The 23,814-nt window shown below is 31.3% G+C and overlaps 1 protein-coding gene across 1 annotated transcript; it reads right to left on the reverse strand.

Moving 5' to 3' along the window:
* Positions 1–4,099: 4,099 nt before the first annotated feature.
* On the reverse strand, positions 4,100–21,347 carry LOC128187115 (stimulated by retinoic acid gene 6 protein-like). Its single transcript, XM_052857326.1, has 17 exons — positions 21,243–21,347; positions 20,652–20,741; positions 16,987–17,104; positions 16,703–16,785; positions 13,330–13,454; positions 13,085–13,205; positions 11,909–11,957; positions 11,349–11,447; positions 11,163–11,254; positions 10,558–10,687; positions 10,110–10,239; positions 9,817–9,971; positions 9,640–9,688; positions 7,120–7,237; positions 6,887–7,018; positions 5,305–5,468; positions 4,100–4,840 (listed from the first exon to the last, which is right to left on the reverse strand). The coding sequence occupies exons 3-17, from the start codon at positions 17,101–17,103 to the stop codon at positions 4,545–4,547; spliced, it is 1,860 nt and encodes a 619-aa protein (XP_052713286.1). The 5' UTR covers position 17,104; positions 20,652–20,741; positions 21,243–21,347; the 3' UTR covers positions 4,100–4,544.
* Positions 21,348–23,814: the final 2,467 nt, after the last annotated feature.

The raw sequence follows: 23,814 nt of genomic DNA on the forward strand, positions 1-23,814 counted from the left end.
ATCATTTTGCAGTAGATTTAAAAAAGGAAAAAGGTATTATTTTATATTAAAACTTATATAATCATACAGTAATCAACAACGGCAGTATATTCTCTCTCAAGAAATTAAATCGTATGCGGTTTTTTTCCATTTGACAGCGTGTGCTTATTCAGTTCGGAGACTCGAGAATGAGTGATTTTCGTTATGGACCTACTTGCAAATACATGTATATGTATCCATTTATGCTTTGTTTCAATTAGTTTAAACGAAATTTTCACATTCAAGGATAAACCCATCGTTTTTACCCATTTGCACCTCATTATGATTTTGTTCTAAACAGCTTACTAGGCAACATGCTGCCTCATTCGAATTCGCTTCACTGTTAATTTTTTGGTTTCGTTTTCAAGTTGACAAATATGTAACCATTCAATTTAATTACGTTTAGTCGAATAGCCTCAAATGTGTTGATTTTGAAACGTGAGCTATAATACATGTAGTATGTGCGGTGTTTTGATTTTACAACGTGTATAATTACGTGCGGTGTTTACTCGCGGATACATGTACCTTCTATCTCCCTCTCTTCAAAATCTGTTGATTCTCTACACATTGATTCACATCTATTTCAATCAAGCAACCGATTTATTCTACTGGTATATTTCTAATCCTTATGCCATATTTCCGCGATCTGATTTTATAAAACGTTAAAACACGTGTACACAAAGTATTGTCTAAAGATATTGCTAAATATCCGTATATCTGAAATTTATAGGCCAGATTAATAAGAATTTATCAATACATCTCAAATTAGATTAAAGAATATCATAGCGGGATTTTACAGCCGCTTTTAAATAAAAACAATACACAATGCCTCTGTTTCAAACAATTTCATTTGCCTGTCTTATCCTTTCTATGTGACGAAATAAATTACATGTAAATGAATTAAAATGCTTTAATTTTCTTTAAGTAGAGCTCAATTATTATACGTATCGAAGAAGAAAAGTGTGTTTCTGTTTTAAAATTTTCAGGACAATTTATCAATGGTGGAACATTTTCTTTTGTTAATTTTTAGCTCACCTGAGCTGAAAGCTCAAGTGAGCTATTCTTATCACATTTTGTCCGTCGTCCGTCTGTCTGTCCGTCTGTCTGTCCGTCTGTCTGTCTGTCCGTCTGTAAACTTTTCACATTTTGAACTTTTCTCTAAAACCACTTAACCAAATTCAACCAAATTTGGCTCAAAGCATTCATATGGAAAGATGAATATAAATTGCAGAAATGAAAGAAAAATTTTCATTGAAAGCGGAGAAAACCTCAAAACTGTAAAAAAAAAAAAAGGGGGGGGGTGCATTTTAAAAAATCTTCTTCTCAAGAAATACTGAGGCAAATTCAACGTAATTTAGCATGAATAATCCTTATGGGAAGGAAAATATAAATTGCAAAAATTAAGGGGTAATTCTGTTTCAAATCTGAGTTATTACGAAAATAATAATAAAGGAAAGGGCGTGTTTCAATCAGTTTAATAGCTTCGGGCTCGGCATACGGTAAAATGGGTAGGCAAGACTTGGCCTGGGCAAAACAAAAGATTGGCAGTTATTAATCTGCTAATCTCATTAAAATTTCAGGACATTTAATGGACCAGTATATTTGTATTTGCTGTAAATATTGCTGCAAAATAATGCGTATTTGGAATTGACGATTGCCGATCTGCCCCGTCTTTTATTTTGCCACGGCCCGGGTTTGCATACCCATTTTACCAAGACTCGTATTCCATAATTCTAAAACGAGGTTCTTTTTTTAACGCAGCCATGACACTATATTATAAACGGGTCGATCTGACAATGATGAATTAATTTGTTTGTTGTGCAACAGTTCGTGTACGAAGGGAATCTTTGAAACATGCAAAATTCATTGGTGCCGATTTGTGAAGTAAATTGAGGCTAAATATTTCAATGCGTTGACAGTTTTAATTTCACATATGACGGTGGTTTTAGCTTGTGATTTTCGTTTCGTTTTCATTTATGCTTTGCGTTAACCTGGGAACTGTCGCTTGTATTTCCTGATTTTTACGTATCAAATCAAACAGAGACTTCGGTAAATCAAACAGTTTACTGTTTACCTGCACAAATTAAGCAACATCTGATGTATTAAGAAAGAACTAAAATGCAATTCATTCAGGCTATCGGTAATTCGGTATCATCTTTTGCGTAATGGTAGAATAATGCAATATGTTTTGTTGAGATGCTCGGCAGTTTCTCGAGTTCATTCAGTTTAGATAGAGTTTGATATTGCTGACGGAAATATGTAAGTATATACATGTATATGATTCATTTTGAAAAATAAATTGTGTTCTTTATTTGTTATAGTGCATGTTTCTTGTGTTTAATCGTTTACAATTTCTATTTACTTACCATATTTGAGTGTTAAGCTTCGAATTATAAGCAAGATACAGAGATTTGCTCACAATTCTATGTTTGTACACAGATCTGAGGCCATTCATTTTTTTCCATTTTAAATGCCGAATAGGAAATACCAAGTTAAAAATCTTAAGCTGCATGAATGTAATAAACTCATGTGAACAAAATATGACTCAAACCTAGCAAAATTTTGAGCTCATCTTGCTTATAATTCTACAATTGACGCTGAAATTTTGGTTGATCATTGGAAATTCTATATGAATAAGAGTATGTTAAATACTTGTACACAAAAAAATAAAGAATGATATGCTGTATATAACTACTCTCTGGGGCCCCCTCTTTATACAATGAATAATGTGAAATGTGAGTAAATAAAAACGACATCGTTAAAACAGTTTCCATAATTCTGACACATTTCTGTTGCGGGGATAAAAGAATTATCGCTATTCCTAAGAAAGTTATATAACAGTGTATTCCTACCAAATATTAAGTTCTATATCTTGCGTAGGATTTTCTTATTCTGTGTAAAAACAGTATTTCATGAAGGTACAATGTCAAAGATTATGTGTATGCAAAAATAAGTGTAAAATTTGAATACTTTACAATATTTTTTTTGTTATTCTACCGAGGGCCATATGGCACACTATCTTTTGAACGCCCATTGTTGCTCAGGTGAGCGATGTGGCCCATTGGGCCTCTTGTTTACTGCATTACGCATTGTTTACATCGGAGGGTCTGTGTGACGTCATAAGTCGACAAAATCAAGAACGATAAGCGGGGAACAATTTTTTTTTTACAGGTGCTGAGTTTTCACGGTAATTTCTCAGTAACGTAAAGGCAAAACAATCTTACTACACGTATTTTAACATTCGCTTCTACAAAGGTAGATAATAATAATAATAATAATAATAATAATAATAATCTAATGTTAGAATAAACTCAAAATACTGCCATTTATAATTATCAATTTATTTCAAATACATACAATGTTTATAAAAATGCATGCTATACAAATGATGATTATCTCGCGGTAGACCGGTTTCAATGATTTAAATTATCATCTTTAAAAATGTTCATACTTGGTCCATACTTATGATTACTTAGCAGTATATATATATTGTTTTCAAATATTTACAATGTATAGGACAAAATCTGCAAAAATTACTGTTTCACAAATACATGTTTCCTTCGTTAACTAAACAATATATGAACATAAAATTAGATACATACACTGTAATTATTTACTGTTAACAAAAACAGCTTCAAAATCAATAATAATAATAATTAATGAAAGATTAAACATGTATACAATGGATTTTTGTTAGTCTCTTATCTAAACTCTGCTAAAAACATATGAAACGCTACATGATGCATTTGTTACATGCAATCAAAAATAACGATATGAATACTGCGATTTCATCAATATTTAAGGGTATCAAATTTCGTGGATTTATTTTTTAAAAGATGCAACTATACGGAAACATTCATTCGTGAACAATGATTCTATCAACACACGTTGCATTGTTGAATACTGCACTTCGTTGAACATTTAATTTCGTGGATCAGCTAAAGAACAAAAGCCACAAAATTGGAATGCAACAAATATTGATGAACCCATAGTTTTTCAGTTTATTTAAAAGACATTTAACGTTTATTAAAGCATCATTACACAAATGATGATGGTTTTTATATATATATATATATATATATATATATATATATATATATATATATATATATATATATATATATATATATATATATATATGACATATCAATTTATCAATTAGCGCAACACGTTTATACCTGGGCCATACTAATAATAACAGAAGTATACATTGTATATCAATTTCCAATTTATTTTACTTTAGATCACAATCTGCATAAATTACAAATTTGCTAACACATTTATTCATTTTTTCTTCCTCAAACACTATGCACCTATATAAATATACACGAATTGTATAACTATTTGAAAACCAAAAAATTTAAATGTATAAAAAATGAACACATTCATAGAACTGGATTTTTACTATTACTCAAAAAAAATCTGACAAATACAAACCTTAACAGCGCAGATAAAACAAAATTAGTAATCGCTAAGCCAATTGAACTTTTGGAAAAAAAACTATTTGTTATAAGCATTTGAAAGAACTAAAGTGTTAACTTGGCTTGCCGAGGTTGTTGAACAGAAACATTTGATTTCGATTCATTACAAAGATTCTGGTTCAAGATCAACGTCTTCATCTTTTGCCACTTGTTTCTCACTTTTCGTGTGTACATTTTTGACATTATATTTCTTTTATATGCATCCATCGGGGACTCCAAGCTTGTTTCCGGTTTTGATGATAAGTGATTCACAGATTTCATAAGCAAATCACAGCACACCACAACTACTGGGTGACATTGATGAAGCTCAACCTCCAAAAATCCAAGGTAAGTCATATATCCTAGTGTTATATAATAAAATGCACTTATTATTACATTGGTTATAAATAATATATACCAGAAAGTTCTGTATTTTAATCACTGTTTTTTGTTATAAAGATATTTCTTGTTCAGTTATTTCATGATATGAATTTTTTGGTATTTTTAAATCCAACAGGAGTAAGGAAAAAAGGATACGCTTTTGATTTTTTCTGTGTACAGTCCTTTACAAATATTTCAGATTCTATAAAATATGTACACAACAATAAGCAGTCATGGTTTCTATACCTGCAGTTTTTTTCCGTTAAAAATCTATTCTTTTTAAAGACAGATGCAGAATGCTTCTCTAGATGCTTTTGTAGTAAAACATATTTCAAAAAGATAACGGGGGTCATAATGCAGTTGATATATTTGGATTTTGAGGAAATCAACATATGATATATTATAGGTATCCAAAAATAAATTTGAAAATTGAGAAGAAACATACCAAAGTCAAAACGCTCAAACCCAGGAATCAGTAATGATTTGTCCATACGTGCAATGTGGAATGTATTTATACAGATAGAAGTCAGGACACGGAAAGTACATCGGTAAAACCCAGTCAAGATATAGTAGAAAAACAGGAAAAATGACAAGTTCTGGTAGACTCGTCTGTAAAAAATAAACAGAAAACACCTGACACCATTTGTTAGTGAAAGTTGGCTACATTTTACAAGTGATATTATACACTTTTTTGCCTTTTCTCGTTAAAACGGTTTTAGAATTTGTTTTACTTAGCCGACACAAAACTAAATTCTACTACAGTTATTGTCGAGATCAAAGAAATGCCGCGGACATTATGCTCCAATATACCACGAATGTCATCATTAAATTATCAGATCAGAAATACCTATTTGTATCGTACAACTTCAAACCGTAAAAAGTTTTAAAACTCTGTCAATTTTACGTGTTAGTTTCAGTCAAAACGATGTGTTTTGCCTCAAATGTTTATTTTTAAGAGATCAATGCGGCTGTAGGACCTCCCCAGAACATTTACACTGCGTGTTTTTACATAAAATATATATATGGTGTAGTTGTAATAATCGTATTAAATTGCCCTTAAAATATAAGGAAAATAACTCAAAGATATTTCATAAAGAGGTGAAGAGTATTAAAATCCAAAGACAAATTCTGTCGTCTGCATGTGATTTCATTGATCGATACACATGTAAACATTACTAACAAAACCGTTGGGGTTACACGGAACAGCCGTCAAAATGACCTAGACCGTCTCTCTATAGGAGAAACGAACTGTAGAAACACTGGGCTCTTAGTAGAATAAAAATAAAGTTCTTGTTTTCGTGAATGTTGCAGGATAACCTCCTCGGTCTCGAAATGTTGTTTGAAATATAAAAGCCTCGGCTAACGCTTAGGCTTTTATATTTCAAAACAACATTTCTTAACCTTGGAGGTAATTCTGCAACAATCACGATAACTCGTACATTTTTTCTTAACTTAAGTATGAAAGTTAGGTAAACTAAAGATAAATTTGGTAATAAACATTCGCTGATTTCTATTAAAAAAACTTGTGTGTATTTAAAATTGTTGCCTTAAGGACGGGGACTCTATTCCATTTTCGCACATATATCCTGCACCTAAAATGAGTGATTGTTATACGAACATTGAGTTTTCAATATTACGCCACAATCACTAAAACTCAATAAAAAATTGCTTATGACGCAATATATAGCTGTTCTAGGTCACTAATACACACTCTATGTAGTGCAAGTAGTAGCCTACCTTGCTATAATATACTCTAATATGAAAATCACTTTTGTAGAGCAGAATTGGGTTAGTCGTCCCTAAATTTTATTTCGTTTACAACTGCTATCAAAAATAAACTAAAAGAATTGTCTCGAAAGAAAAATATTCGTATGACGAATTTTAATATATGCGAGAGTTTATTAAAAATATGTTACTAAAAGAAAGCAAAAGTTTTATTCTATTGCTGTTGTCGTCCTATCAACAGCATAATCAGCATAATTTTACAAAATGAATCTTTTTGTCTATGCAACATGCAAATAAATAACCTGTTATCTAGAGCCAATGCTTTTTCCCAATGATTTCCATTGTCGGAACTTAGATAATGATTTTGTAGGAACACGCGACTGCTGGTGAACCGAAGGATGAATCTCAGGACAAACAAAAAGATCACACTAGGTCTGAAAAAAATATACAGTTGACACAAACGAGTTTACAATTACAGGTAACATTAGGAAAAATATGAGTTAAAAATAAAAGTAAGGTACTTTTTTATACTCACAACACAAATTCCAGAGGTATCAGAAACTCTGGTGGAACCTTTTTCATTATTGGCAAAATACAAAAGTAGGATAACAAAAGACAGAAGGCAATCACCACTGTTTGAAAAAGAAGGTATCCTAAAAATAGATTCATAATGTAGTTTTATAAGTAATTGTAATTACTTCATTTTGTTATAGAACATTGTAAAAACTTCACTTTGGTTCTATAAAAAAAAACAGTAAACATTTACAATGTACATTGTACCTAGATTTATTTTTAAGATACGGAGTTTAATTTTGTTTTTGATAAAACATGCGTTATATATAACATAACTTCCGTTATTTTGACCTAGACACGAATATGAAATGTTAAATTTTATTTATAAATTTTTATGTCTAGAAAAGTTAGCATGTATATTTAAATGTTTCTTAAATATCAAATTACAGGCGAGATATAGAGTTCAAAATACATTATTTTTATTTATTTATTTTTTTTTTTTGCAAAAAAGATTTATTTGACAAAGACAAAGACAGCAGAAAAAGATACAAAGGATACAAGTAATAGCTTGTCTCTTAAAGAGAAAGAACATAATGTAGGTCTATATATTATGCATATAACTATTTACAAATGTACCTGTATACTACTTGAAAAAGAAAGATAGTAAGAATAAGATGAAAGAAAAGTGTTTGTGTGCGAGGTGGGGGGGGGGGGGGTAGTACATTATATAACCTATTGAATCTGATAAATATAACTAGTATATCATAATAATAAGTCACATATTTTTTGCCAGTGCCTTTCAAACTCTGAGAATCTACAATTTTTAAGCAAAATATATTTCTCCACAGATATTCTGTTTTTCATTATATTTTCAAGTGCACCAAAATTCAGCTTTGGAACTTCTTTATATCTACTTACAAATATGTGTTGTTTTATTATTAGAACTAAAAGATTATGTACTCTATACAAATTTCTCTCTTTATATTTTTCAAATAAAATTGAGTTTTTGTCAAATGTTACTTGCATTTCCAATTTCCTTAACAACCACTCCTCACATAGTTCCCAAAGTTCTTTTACACAATAGCAATCTACAAATAAGTGTTCAATAGTCTCATTAACTCTTTTACAAAAGGAGCAGACTGGGGATTCTTTAACCTTAATCTTGTGAAGATAATCATTTGTTGGTATTATTCTGTGTAAAATTTGAAATTGTAGCCATTTTAGTTTTGACACTTTAGTAATTTTAAACGGAAGTTCAAATATTTTGTTCCAGTCTTTGTTGTTAGAAATAAAGCCCCTTTCTAGCCATTTTTTTACAGATGTAATTGGATCTCTTTTCTCCTTAATAAGTTTGTTATACATGTCTTTGCAACCTTTTTTATTGGTGAAGAAGATATTTATGTGACTGGGTATACTTGGGCCAGACTTGTATTTGATTTCATTGATATTGTCTTTATCTAATCTTTCAAATATTGCTCTCTTTAGGCTTGCATATTCAATAAAATTTCTTTTTATATTTTGGTTTTCTATTGTTTCTAGACTAAGAAAAACACCCTCATTATTAAAAAGATCTTGTATATGTATAAAACCAGCATTAAAATACATGTTATTTGCTTCGTAAAATGAGTACGAATTTTATTATTGTTTACATATATGTTGTACTGGTTTTCATTATAAACTGCATTATAATGTATATGATTCAAATTATTTTCTTTTGCCAAGAGTCATTTGCTTAAAAAACAAATTTCTTTACAGTTTATGATTTTTGTGGAAAAAAGACTCAAACCTTATATTGTAAACAATAAAATGCTTCCTTTTATGATACATTAGATTATGACGGTAGCAACATTGCAGATAATAAATAACTTGCGGGTTATGTAAATATTTCTTCATCAATGATCGCTACCTTCATAGCCTGCTTAAAACACCATAGAAATAATGTTATATTTGTGATTTACATCTTCTTTTTACAAATTGATGAATTTATCTTAAAAAGTAAAATAAACAAAATTCTTATTAATGTAACTTAAAACATTACGAAATAAACAGTTAAATCGTCTTCTATGGGTATTTAAGTTTGACATCATCATAATTATTTCGTACATTTTGTGATTTTTGTCAGGTTGCTGAAGATTCCGACAGAGCAAAAAAATGGGTAGAACTGGACCGTGTCCACCTGTCACTTTCTATACAGCTGTAAATTACAATATATGTCCACAAGAAAAAGAGGAAATTATACTTAGTAGATTACAATATAAAACAGTAATATCTTATCTCTGTATCACTCATGTTACTTGAATTTGAACATCAATTATTCAAAATATCCAACTTAATTATTCTATACATTTAAAGTCCAACAATACAATGCATTCAAATCGTGTCTAGGTCATTTTAATGATGATTGTACCTAAAAATATCTAACGTACAATTTTACAATTACATGTACTTTAATCACGATTAGTTTTATGAATTTTATTTATTTCCTTTAAATAGAAAACCAACATATTTAAGATTACACGAAGTTATTTAAATCATATCAAACCTCCAAAAAGGTATGAAACCTGGTGCCCTGCATACATTAAATTTTTTACCTAAAAGATAAATGGTTAAACATTATTCAAACAATATAGAATTTGTCATTTAACAAATTTTTTGTCGTTGTTTTATATTATATAATATTATATATCAAACACAGTATGTTAGTAAAATTAACACTTACCAGCATTTCTGAGTGATCAAGTTTGCACTGACTGGGAATAAAAGATTTGTCTCCTCTCCATCTTCTCATGAGATGTTGTCTCTGAGACCGGTAGATAAGGACCATGTTGGTTATCAGATAAACAGCGGACAGAATGTTGCCGATCATCCAGGACGCTACGTAAAGAAAAAAAGAAAGATATAAATGGTATCTATACATATCGTAAATGGCTACATGTTTTGCAAACTGTAAATGTATGATTTTTGTGACAAATGTAATTTATAGAAATCGATGTTTTACAATTAATAAATTACCTCTGATCACGTCCGTGAAAATGGCAATATGTTTGGAAACATTTATCGAACGAGAGGAGACAAAAGCTGCTTCCAAGCGCGACAACGAACTCTCAATTTTCTCTCCTAGATAAATCATTACTAGAAAATTCTACAAATAAATCATCGGTTATTTATCATTTAATTTGGTTAAAGGTGACATTTGTATTCTACATATTTGATACAATAATGAAAATAAAATGAAAATAAACTATATCTAACGTTTATATACAGTAAAACACGGTTATAGCGAACACATTTATAATGAATTGACGCTTACAGCGAAGTGACTTTCATTCCCCGTGACTATATTACATGTTGTAAACTTGACGGATATAACGAATTACGCTTATAACGAAGCAAAATCGCCCGTCCCTGGTGCTTCGTTATAACCGTGTTTTACTGTATAATTATAAAAACAGCAAATTACATAGTAAAACAAAAGTAGGACAATGGTATTGATGGCAAGAGTCCTTGTTGTACACCGATACAGACTTTTGTGAAGACAACATAGCTTTGCTTCGGCCAACACGTTCTCCGAATACGAAACAAGTCTTTGTCTAATAATGAAATAGTGTGTATTGTTTAAAATGACTCATTTGGATGCATACTGAGCAACAAAAGTTCATTAAATATTATTTATTTTCTTTTTTGTTACTGATGAGACATAAGTAAAAATCGTACACTAATGATAAAAATATCAGGAATATATATAAACCCGTCGTAACATGTATTGTTCTTTATAATATCATTTTCAACAATTTGATTTTTTTTGTCAAAAAAGTATAAACAAAAGAAAACTTTGTACGATGTTTACTACTTAAAAAGAAAAAGCGGACTGAATCTATAACTACAAATATCTTTGTCAATATACAATTTTCGTAACAAAATATTATATTCTCTGAGAGAGAGAGAGAGAGAGACAGAGAGAGAGAGAGAGAGAGAGAGAGAGAGAGAGAGAGAGAGAGAGAGAGAGAGAGAGAGAGAGAGAGAGAGAGAATGATTCACAGAAACAGAAAACTAACACTTACACACCTAATATCGCTTTTCTCTATATTAGATTTGGGTGCTACCAAAAGTGTTTTAACATGCAAAACTTGGTCAATCTTTACTAGGTGATCCTTGTGCTGAATGTAGATAAGAATCCAAGAACTGTTTAATCAATGAAATGTTTTGCGCATAGAACTCAAACAAGAATTTTAAAAACAAAAATATTCTTACAAATCTTGATTTTTTAAAAATGGCTGTAAAAAATCGATAGACAAACAAAATCAAGATGTAGATTTCACTGACAAGTGTAACAGCATACAGAGCCCAGTACTGAAAATATACAAAAAGTATGAGCAAATGATGAGCAAATTCCAAAACCAATATGACAGACTTGATTCAGGTATATTCGAAAAAAGAAAGAAAGATACATCCTCAGTTAAATTTCAAATGCAAATAGTATTCAAAAATATTTAAAGTGATGTCTTGAATGCCAAAAAAAGAAAAAAAAAGAATGGAATTGTTTGTTTAAATTGTTAAGTTTATTTTGTTTTTTTTAGAAACTTATTAATGACTTATCAATGACACATATGAATACATGTACATTAAATGTAAAAGGCAAAAGACTCGATAAGCTTTGTCATTTAAAGATAACTCATTTCAAAAAAATTAGCGTATATTTGATATCCAATCTCTCTCATACCAACCTACAAAACATTGGCAAGATAAACAATGATATATTTTGTTGATTACACATATTACACGTTAGCTTTTTAATTATTTCTTTCCCTTACCCATCCTAATGCAGCACATATGTAACTTCTTGCAAACAGAACAGATGTCCTAAAACAATGTGGAAAAAAGTTAAATGATATTCCAACTGGATTCAAATTTCGTTTATTTTATAACTCATTACACAATATACTTAGCAATACTAGGCATTCATAATTTTCCATAACATTTTTTTTGTATAGAAATGTATCATTCTAAATAAGCTTAATAAAAAAAATATGCATACATTAAACAATCCATTTGTTTGTTTTCCTGAACGTTCTTCTAGGAAATGTTTGTACCGTATAACATGTGGCCAATACAAGGTGTATAAAATCCGATACCAAATGTCAGCCCAATATCTAAGCCATTTTCAAATTATCGATCAAAGATTTAAAAAAGATTTCTCCCAAAAAACCACGTTCCCCCTGCTTAAATTGCCGATGTTTCATATGATCTCATGGGAAATAGTACTGCATTATTTAGAAAATTTTGGACTTATTTATACCCTGTATTGACATTGAAGAAAACCCTCGATACTTATAGAAGATAAAATGAAGTTACATGTGAAAGATTTAGAAAAAATTACCACCAGCTTGAATTCAAGACCTCTACTCATAATGGATATACATTTTTTGTTACACAGTCTTTGGTTTTAAATGTTTTGAAAAAAAAGTATTGCATTTATAGAGCTCATTCATTGTACTCTTTGTGTCCGGCTTGGTTTTGTCAACCGATTGCTAAAATTGCAAGAATAGTTCAATTGAGATTCCTATAACTCTCGGATTTTAAACTTATAATCTATAGAATATATATAAACATATATAAATTTATAAAATATGCATAAATATCAATTGTAAATTTCAACATTAAATATTTCCAACGATTATTCATTAAGTTAGTGACTTGAATGAATTATTCAAATTTGACAACATTCCATAAATTCTTTGCAGTAGATCTCTCTCTCTCTCTCTCTCTCTCTCTCTCTCTCTCTCTCTCTCTCTCTCTCTCTCTCTCTGCAGAAAATCACAAAATATTGAAGAATTCCTTTGACATTTAAACGAGCAAAATTTATAGACATAGACCCAATGTATCTGCGTAAATTGCAATATTTAATTACATATTTCTTTTAAACAGTCGTATTGTATTAACGTTCTTATGTTTAAACATACTGAAATGGTGCAAATTTGAAAACTTACAAAAGTATTGTATAAATAAATCCGATGAGAGAACCCATTACTCTTGATGACGAGTTTAAACAGGCGAAAATGGGATAAAACACCAATGCGGCTAGGAACGTCAAAAGGAACAAAACACTGCCTGTAATATAAATATTATAATGTGAAAACGTTTTTTTCGAGAAGTATTACTGCATAATAAGAAGATACAATAATCATAATTGAATTAGAGTCAGAGTTAAACTATCTAGTCTAACAATCCTTACCGATCAACCATCTATCTACTGATAACTCGGTATAAAACAAATAAACTATAAGATGTTGCAGAGTACACCCAAAGGCTGCTGCATTGGCAACTGAGTTGGATGTGCCGTCCAGAAAATTGATGGGCCTGGAATGAATTTTTTAAATCACTCACACGTAGCAGAGACTTATATTCATTCATTGAGCATTTGTTGTTCCACAAATACTATAAAACATTACTCCAAACAAGTTGCCAACAAGCATTGACGGTCACCTGAGTAGCGTAACCATTAGATTGGCCTGTCAGAGTCTCGTGTATGCAATTTAAGCTTCACTTTTCAAGTACCAACCCTAGTCTTAGATATCTCTAACTTTTTCCCCCGCTTTTATTTACGGTTTGAAAACGATTATTTAGAAAATGGGTGGGCCGTAAGGGGGGGGGGGGGGGTCCATAATTGGAGTAATCTAAGGTGATTACTATTTTAGCTCACTAGACAAAAACTGTAAACTTTTGATAAAACGAAAACCTTTATTGATCAATCATTTATTCGATTTACAGTTTCATTCAAAATGCACACAGCATCCATACAACTTAACTTGCTTTAAAAAAAAATCATAGATATTAAAAAAGATATCCTTATATAGAACATCAATATTGCCAAGTGATAATTTACCTTGTAGTTTGTGAGATAAATTTAAAATTGTTAATGGTCGATAGACAGCAATTACCCAATGAACAATACATGTTCACTATACGTTCATATTTGTCCCCCTCCCAAATTAAAAGGTATCAACTTCTTTCCCATTTTTAGTGAAATTCACTATTTAAGAACAGGAAAGTATGAACATAATAACAATGCACTTTGTTTATCTTCCATGACTGTGATAGTACAGAAGAATATAATTATTAAATTAATATATTTTACTATGTTGCCATACTGCAGGAGTCATTAGAAGAGGGGTTCAAAAATGTCATGATTTTGCATTTAAGGGATAGGTTCATGATTTGGTCAAATTGTATTTTTCTATGTTTATTGTTTACAATGCTTTAAAAATGCACGTCTTATTCTCAACGAAAATTTGAATATCAGTCGTAGAATCGTAGAATTATAAGCAAGTAACAAAGCTCACAATTCTTGTTCATGTAAAAAAAAAGGCTCGTACCCTGTTTTGTTTTTTATTAACATTGATTTAATGAACCGGTAAAAGTTCTTTTTCAAGTTGATTTCTTTCTTTTCTAACCCGTTTTAAGCAAATAAAAAAAGGTCCTAGCATTTATTTTATCTATTTTAATTTAAGTCTATTTAAAACCAGAATATTCACTTCAACTATCAAAACAAAAGCTTTGTTTACATAACAAAGATTTGTGCGCTTTGTATTTGCCTAAAACACAACAAATTCAAATTTTGGTTGACCTTTAGAGATGGCTTACTGTAGCATTAAAAACTAAAAAAAACCGGATCCTGAATATAATCTATTGATCTTAATCATAACGATGCCCCTTTAACCATGGAACAGATTTTCTGAAAATTAATTCATTTTCACTATATGGCCATGTTGGTCCCGCCCTAGAGCATTTACAGTACCGATCAGACCCAACCTAACACCAGAGTAAACCCCAACTAAACCCCGGGTTTACTTTCTGGGTTTACTTTTTGAAAATATGGATCCACTCGGGGTTTACTTTGGGTTTACTCGGGGTTTATTTAGGGTTTACTCGAGAATTGCTTTTGGAGTCAACTATGCGCACTGAAGTGTGTAGCAGACCTGTATTTTATCTTATCATCCTATTGCCTGTAATTCCTGCCCCTTGTATATTCCGAATACACACGAAGCGTCTGCTTTCAGGGTATACTTCTGACCGGGGTTTACTCTCTGTGTACACTCTAGTAAACACAGAGTAAACCCAGAATGTAAACCCAGGGTTTAGTTGGGTTTCACTTTCTGTTAGGTTGGGTCTGATCGGTACTGTACCCATTACACAGTTGCCTTGAGTTTAACATTTTTTGGTGTAGGCTTCATGGACATCACAACAATTGACCAGTTTTTGGGAGTTGATTTTAATCAACTCTCCTATGCAGTTACTCTGGCAAACCGAAACTGAAACAGTGTTTGGACCTAAGCACAAATCATCACTGCTGACAAGAGTTAGTTCTTGAAAATAATCGATAAATTCGATGTAATGTACGCTGAAGCATTTTTTTAAAGGGAAACTTATTCATAAATACCTAAGAAATATTCAGATTTTAAATAGTACGAACAATTTAGAAGTTTTGCAGTCGTATGTACTCCTACGCCAGAGTTCAATATAGTCTAGTTTAACTATCGGCTGTCTCCGTACATCTCTGACAAGCAGTGAAATCAATTCTATTTTTTAAATATTACACAATATGATTCATAAGAGGTTTTCTCGAAATTCTTGTCGGAAAAGTCCGGGGAACCATATTTAATTGATAAAAAATGTGCGTAATTCAAATAGAGATTATAAACTACTTGCCAAGCAAAATAACATATCGTTGATTTTAAGATAAATAGTCGATAAAATCAACTCCCGTCAGTACTTCAGTACTTTGATTTATATTTATTGGTGTACAGAAAAAGATTTTTAAAGATATAATTTATTTTCTTTATAGAGCCATACTGACCCAACCCTAGGGCATTAACCCCAAACCAAGGGACAAATTTCCTCACTTTGTTAAAATACTTCATGGACGTCATAGATATGCATTTAATTTTTCTCTGTTATGTATGGAAGTAAGGTGAAAGATTTTCAAGATTTTATACATTTTAACTATATGACAATTTTAGCCCCGCTATAAGGCCTGAGCCCCTGACACAGGAGGCATGAATTTCACAATAAGGTAGAAGACTTCATGGATATAAGAGTCATGCATTTAGTGTTTTTCAAATATATTTGGCAGTAAAGAACTTTTTTTAAATAATTAATACATTTTACCTTTATGATTATAATGATTTTTCCCACATGTGTGGGAGTAGAGAGAAGGCTTTTTTAAAATTTGCATATTTTGCTCCGCCCTTGAGGTCCCAGAAGTGGTGAGGTAATAAATTTTACAAATTAGTTTTTTTTTAATTCCAGAGATGATTCACACCAAAAATGATATCAATTAAACTTATAGTTTTCAAAAACTTAAGAATGTGAAATTGATAACGCACGACGGACGAGGCACAACGACGGACGAAGACTTATTTCAATAGCTTACTTGAGTGACCTTGGTGAACTTAAAAGTCTGATAATATTATTTAAACATATAGATTTTCATTGCTCTGTTGCATAATATATCATCATTTTTCTAACTAATAGTTTTTTTCAAGATACGGTATTTCTTTTATAAAACCAATTAATCTTAAAATAAAAATATCATAATAAAGACTCACAATGGTAGTCCGGGTTTTCCGTAACAAACATCCGATTTGTATCGTCTTCTCTCGAACAGTGATATGATTAGTATCGCTACTATCTGAAATAATTTCTACGTTATTGATATATTTAGTTCTCTGCTGCGATCCCTTAATCTAAAGTATCGTTGTCTTCAAAGATATGGTATAAACTGAAAATCTCAACATAAAACATAAGTGGCCTAGAAGAGTTGCAATGTAAATGAAAGAAAAATAAAGTTTTAACTCTATATTTTTATTTTTTCATAACCAAAGGTACATACCGCATAGAGAGGCATTCCAGCACCATAAAATATTGCATATGTATACTCCTGGCACAGTTCGCTGGTCGAAGGTTGTGCAGGTACAGTGGTTGATAAATTACCAGTTTGGTTTTGCATTCTACAAACATATTGATGATGGCTAAGTTTTGTTTTTTATGTAAGCGTCATGGTTGAATACCTTAAATATTGTAACATTAGTTTTGAAAATAAATTGAGAATAATCGTTTAAAATATAGTCATAAATGTCCTTTTGACATATAATAAAACAATGACATGATTCAATGGTTGACGGACATGTTAATGTCTGTCCATTCTTTATAACGAAAAATTGTATAATTTTATTAGCGAAGACCTTTTTGTATACATAGCCCGTTACTTTTAATGAGCCACCGTCTGAAGAAAGAATACTAACTAAAGTTTACTCAACGATGACATAACACTGTAGCAACCTCTAATGATACAGTATCCACTAACGATATCAACCTGCATTTATGGTAAGATCCCTGACCTTAATGGTATATTTTCCTTAACGAACTACCTAACTGTCTACTAGCGATACAAATACAAAATTATATCATTAAGGGTCAAAATTCACATCCACTAATGATGGTGTCCGTCCTTCTGTAAACTTTTTACATTTTTGACTTCTTCTCTAAAACCACTACTGGGCCAAATTTAACCAAACTTGGTACAATGCATTCTTATGGAAAGAGGATTTTAAATTGTAAAAATAGAGGGCGTAACCCCTTTTTAAAATAGATAATTGCAAAACAGTGAGTTTAGGGTGTGTGTCTTTAAAAATCTTCTTCTCAAAAACTACTTTGCCAGAAATGCCAATATTTACCCAAAAGGTTGTTTATATAGTGAAGATTCTGAATTGTAAAAATCGTGACCCTCGGAACAAAACTGGGATTCCAGTTAGGGTTCAAAGCTTAACATATAAAATACGTAGGAAAAATGTTCAAAAATTTTCTTCTAAAAAACCACTGCACCAGAAATTCCAATAATTACAAAAAGCTTGTTTACTCAGTGAAGATTCTAAATTGTAAAAATCGTGACTCTCGGACCAAAACTGGGGCCCTCATGTCCCATTTTTTTACTACAAAAACAAGCATTGGTGTAAATATTGGCATTTCTGGTGCAATGGTTCTTGAGAAGAATATTTTTAAACATTTTTCCTACGTTGGGACATGAGGTGGGGTTCAAAGTTTAACATATATAGAAAAAAAAGTTTAAAAATCTTTTTACGAACTACAATGTTCAATTTGTTAGATTACTATTCAAGCATCCTTAAATAATGTAATTAATAAAGGTGTGACAACCGGACTAATACTGGGGCCCCAGGCGGGCTTCAAAGTTTAACATGAAAAAATATATTATTTAATAATTTTCTTTTCAAGAACTACAAAGCTATAGTTTGTAAGATTACTAAGCGAGCATCCTAGGATAGTGTAGTTTCTAAATTGTTATATCCAACCAAAAACCACGGAGCAAAACTGGGGCACCAGAAGGGGCTCAAAGTTTAACATAAAAATAGCATATGCTACGAAAAAGAATATCACAAGGAGCTGTTGTTCAGGTGAGCGATGAGGCCCATGGGCCTCTTGTTATTTTTGTGGCATATGTACAGAAAATGAATGCATTAAAAACTTTTAGAACAATTTAAATGTTTAATCGTAGTTAAAACAAAATACATATGGTTCGCTCAATGCAACAATTTGTAAGATTACTAGCAATATGCATGCATTCTAAGAATTAACTTATTTAACTTTAAACGTTGAACCCCTCTTGGTGCCCCAGTTTTCGTCTGGAAGTGACAAATCGCGAATAGAACAACACTATCTCATTATGCTTGCACAGTAATATCACAAATTTTAGCCAAATAGTTCTAAAGATGAAAGTGTTTAAACATTTTCCCGTCATAATTCTATGTTAAACTTTGAACCCCTTTTTGGGCTGCAGTATTAAGCAGGGAGTCCCAATTTTAAAAATTTAGAATCTTCTCTATAGACATATCTATCAATACAATATTGGCATTTCGGTTTTGTAATTATTCCCCTTCATTTTACTAATTTAAAATTCACTTTCTATAATGATGCTTTGAACCAAGCTTAATTAATTTTTGCCTAGTTGTTTGAAGAAGTATAATAAGTTAAAAGTTTACAGACAGACGAACAGACAGACGGAGAGGTTAAGAATAATAGGTGATTAGAAAAATTAACCCAAACCTTTGGTTCCGTTGAGGTATCAAAAGTTATCAATTAGGGGATGTCCAGAACACATATTTTATACAAGTATATAAAGTAAAACTGCAAATGAGTTAAACTGCAAAAGGGTTATAAAAAGTAAGAGACGAAGGTGTCATGGCACAGACGTAGTAAAACCACAGATATGTACATGTAATTATTTAACTGTGTCCAATTGCAAGGATGTACGTGTACATACTACGATTTTGATTGTCTTTTTCTTCAAGAGTTTGTTTTCATAGACTTAGTTTCAAACCTTGACTAAGAGTTGTTTCTTTTGTTTTTCTTTGATATTTTCATTGGTAAATGTACATGTATGCTTTATAATAATTATGATTGCTGTCTGTGAAGATTTCGCGTTCCACAAGTCCATGCTCCGTGTTCTACAAAGCAAATAAAATTTTTATCGACCCAGTTCTTTTCAAACGCTTGTAATTTAATACAAATTAAGGATAATGGCGAGAAAATTTGAGATGTTGTAGATTTTCATATGGACAGGGGTTTTCAGAGCCAGTAGTTAAGTAGGTTGGTCGATTGCCTCTTTCTCATGAAATTGGGAATCACTGCAGACCGGCTTGTCGAGCAAATATAACTTGTTTTAATTATAGATGTTCTGTTTACCTCAAACGGTTTGATTTGAAAATATTAATAATCTCTTGAGACAGCCCCTTTATACTCGGTTAGCTTTCAAATATTGTAGATATTGAAGTTTTTAAAAAATATCACATTGTTAAACTAAAAGGGACCGGTATAAACAAAACACGCCATAACCAAAAATAAAATAGGCAACAAAATACAATCATTATCATTCCAATTTCACACCACACTCGCTCCAAAAAATGGGCTGGAAATGTTGTTTTACGATAATTTTTTTCCTTCATTGTTAATTATCTTTAGTTTATACTTACTTTGATATTGATAACACAATATACAAAGACCTAAATAAGAACAATGCCTCTTTTAAAACTCTGTTTCTCTTGTATGTATACCATAACCTGGTTACACTAAGCTGCAGTTGGTTTATATATTGGTAGTTTTAGTGAGCAAGTATTCATACATTTAATGTTTTGTAGTTGGATACAGAGGTTGTTTCATTCGGGAGAGATTATTTTTTTTATATATACACTCATGCTTCAATTTCGTCAAAATAAAATCTGTCTCACGAGGGAAATATCTTCCGTATCCAACTACAAAACTTAAAATATTCTTTATTTGTTTTATGTCTTGGTTCGCTTTGATAAAATGTCGGTAGGGCAACAATCTTAAATTTTTCTTATCAAAAAAATATATTATAAATAAAAATAAAACCAAAAAACAAAACATACCTAAAAGAAAAGCCCCCCCCCCCCCCCAAAAAAAAAAACCAACACACAAAAAACAAATGCACAGGAGCCTCTAATGCGGCCAGTATTATATTACCTGTTATTCAGTAGTTGAAACTTGAAACTTTGGGGGATGAAAAGATGTTTTCAGATATATTTCAATCTTCAACGTGACTTTTCCCTCTATCTGTTTGTGTAAGAGATGATTTTGAGATGTTTTTAGCGAAAAACGTGTCTTTTTCTTTCAAAGAATTATCTGCTTCAAGATTATTCCTTCTCACAAATTCACACGTTATATTATCACATTATGATAAGACGGGGAAGAACAGTTTAAAAACCGTTGACGCTTTTAGTAAGCTTAAGGACGTAGGGAACCTAGACAAACATATCACCTATGTAATATTTGCCTTTTTTCATTAAAATGCTAAGCGGCTCATAAAAAACCTAGGTTCTAAACCAAAACTAAATTATTGATATCGAATACATCGAATTAAAGAGAATGAAACATGCCATTGTTATTATTAAATCAAATGATTCACCGAGGACGACATATACAGTTGGAGGATCATTGATGGTAGCCGACTGATAACAACTGGTTGTTAAAATTTCGGAGAGATACGAGAATCTCTGCCTAAATCGTATTTGAAATGAAGTTTTCTGATAAAATACCGGTACCACAATAACCTACCTTGTTACTTCTCTAGTTTCCAAACAATGATTGATGTTCTTTCTGTTTAAATACCTAGAACTATCAGTTTAGAAATTATCCCCCGCCCTCCCTTTTATTCTTACGTTTTTCAAAAATGAAACACGCCAAAGTCACGTGTCAGGGTATTGGTTGCGTAATTCATGTTACCCACCGACAACCCCATTCTTTAAAAAAATGTTTTATTCATAGTAAAACAAGATGATATCCCGCACAAGCCCGCGGGAGATAACACTTTATACATTAATGGGCTTAGAATGCTAAGCAAATTTTTTGGTATATACTATGTTTGACTTTTTCTCAATAAATTCTCTTAACCAATTTTTATAACCTAAAAAAACAAACTGGCTGGTTATCTATAGGAGTGGGCAGGGATAAAATCTTAACTAAAGTTGGTTTAAGTTGCGTAAATTCTTTTTGTTGTAGCTGACTGGAAATTAAATTACATCCTTTAATTGTATCTTGTACATGCACAAGGACTTTCAAAAACGGAAATGATGTTTGAAATATCAAATGAATAAACAGTTAGTCTGGTGCAGCCAAAATGGCTTACTTTCATTTCAACTGTAACAATCTTTTGAATTACCGATCTAGACAAAGAGAATGAATCTGTTTCGATTTTAAAAATATACTTTTTTTTTAGATCAAACTATATCCAAACAACAACAACAACAACAACAAAATGCTTTTTACGAGGGCTATGTATATTTTACTGCAATGCACGCTACCTTTGCAGCCCCAATGAAGCAGCGAAAAAATTAAGAATTTCAGTGTTACTGCTTAGATCTATCTTTGCTTTATTCAATAAAATATCCCAGAAAAGTAAGTACAAGAATGTTAAATATTATTATTGTCTATTAGAACTACGTTACACAGAAGGAACATCAAAGTTTCCAGATATATGGTGGTTACTATGGTGAGAAGATCTGTCTCATGGATCATGAAAAATTTACGACCACTAGCCAGATGCTTATTGGTCATAGATTTTCACTTTTAATGTGTAGGTAGTGTGGTTAATAACAAGTCACTGAAAGAGTCCTAAAACATTTTTTGAATTTTGCTTGTTTGGTATGATGAAACAAATATATTGCATACAAATTCTGATTTAAGTCGAAGACAGCTTCATGATCCTGGGGCCTGAGGTCAGTCCACGCAGGTCCGTGGAGTTCATGCTCCCAAGGTACATGTAGCTATAGCTTCCGTGTTGATGGAGAAAAGCCCATGCAAAATCATAAGCTAATATACAAAGAGACGGCAAGTAACGATGTAAACAATATATATAGTAGCATAGCCACTTGAATTAAAGTTAATATTAGAAAGCTAATAAATGCATACAAAAAATGTTAAAGTAAAAAACATTCATATATTCTTACGCCGATATCTAGGTTCGCGATGCCTGGTTGCCATACATATATACATATATAAATTACAATAAATCATAGTTTAGAAAAGTGTACAAAAATATTTTAACTGATGTAAATATACATTTAGTTTCAATAGATACAAAATCATACTTTCATTTGTAACATAATTAAGAACACAGGACTTATGGCCTGTAATGCTTTTTATAATCAACCGTTACAAAGGCATTATCATTTTGTCACATTAATATATAGTTTGAAATTATAGAAGTCTAAGTTAAATGCACACGAAATCGACAAATCAATCTATATTTTATAGTTAAGTGTGGAATTCTATGATAAACTTACTTAAATGTAACATATGATTGGTATAATTGAAATGGCTTAGTTGTTTTGATTATTGTTACTGAAGTTGGTTATACGAAGGGGGGACTATTTTAAAAAATATAGGAAAAAAAAATGAATGAATCGATGGTATTTAGAAAAACGGAATCTTAACATAGCAATTATTTTTTTAACCCCATTGGTGTGAATGTTAAAAACATTCAACACAATCTTTTTTTATTGCACAGTGGTCGAATTTGCAGGTAAAACCCGCGATAAAGATAAGGTGTTTTAGACATAGGATATGGAACTGCTCATTTCATATATTGTACATTGTTAGGATAACGTTTTGAATGCTACAATTATGTATGTGTCTGGCTGAGTGGAGTTTAAAAAGCACGTAGCATCGTCTTTGAAGAGGACCAGACTCAATACACTGAGAGAGAGAGAGAGAGAGAGAGAGAGAGAGAGAGAGAGAGAGAGAGAGAGAGTGCTATGTATTTTCCTTATTTTTACTTCCAGTTTTTACATGCTTGGAGAAATCCTTAATAATTCAAACTTTTATAAATAAAATGTTAAAAAATTACCTACGAGAAAAAGTAGGGAGGGGCAGGGGCTACATGTCTGTGTAATCATACACACTATATCAACTAGATTTACTTGGTAAACAGACCTCTGACGCCCTGCCATCCTATGGCCAATGAGGCATTTTGATCCCTACAAAAAGTAATTGTGTGATCTTGTAAAACTGTCGCCATTTTATACCGGTCTAAGAATTAATATAAACATCATTGTTCGAATAATGCATAAGGGTGTGCCATATTAATGTGAGAGGTAAATTGAAATTAACAATTAAATACGTACCTTAA

This window comes from Crassostrea angulata, chromosome 6, assembly GCF_025612915.1.
Source record: "Crassostrea angulata isolate pt1a10 chromosome 6, ASM2561291v2, whole genome shotgun sequence".
Taxonomy (NCBI): Eukaryota; Metazoa; Mollusca; class Bivalvia; order Ostreida; family Ostreidae; genus Magallana; species Magallana angulata.

What these genes read in the sequence shown, in the direction of transcription:
- LOC128187115 (XM_052857326.1), bottom strand. Translation starts at nt 17,103, where the DNA reads ATGCAAAACCAAACTGGTAATTTATCAACCACTGTACCTGCACAACCT. An exon ending in TTTTTAAAAAATCAAGATTT is followed by an intron (nt 11,255 to 11,348) that starts GTAAGAATATTT and finishes ATCTACATTCAG; the next exon opens with CACAAGGATCACCTAGTAAA. An exon ending in GGTTTCATACCTTTTTGGAG is followed by an intron (nt 7,238 to 9,639) that starts GTTTGATATGAT and finishes ATCTATTTTTAG; the next exon opens with GATACCTTCTTTTTCAAACA.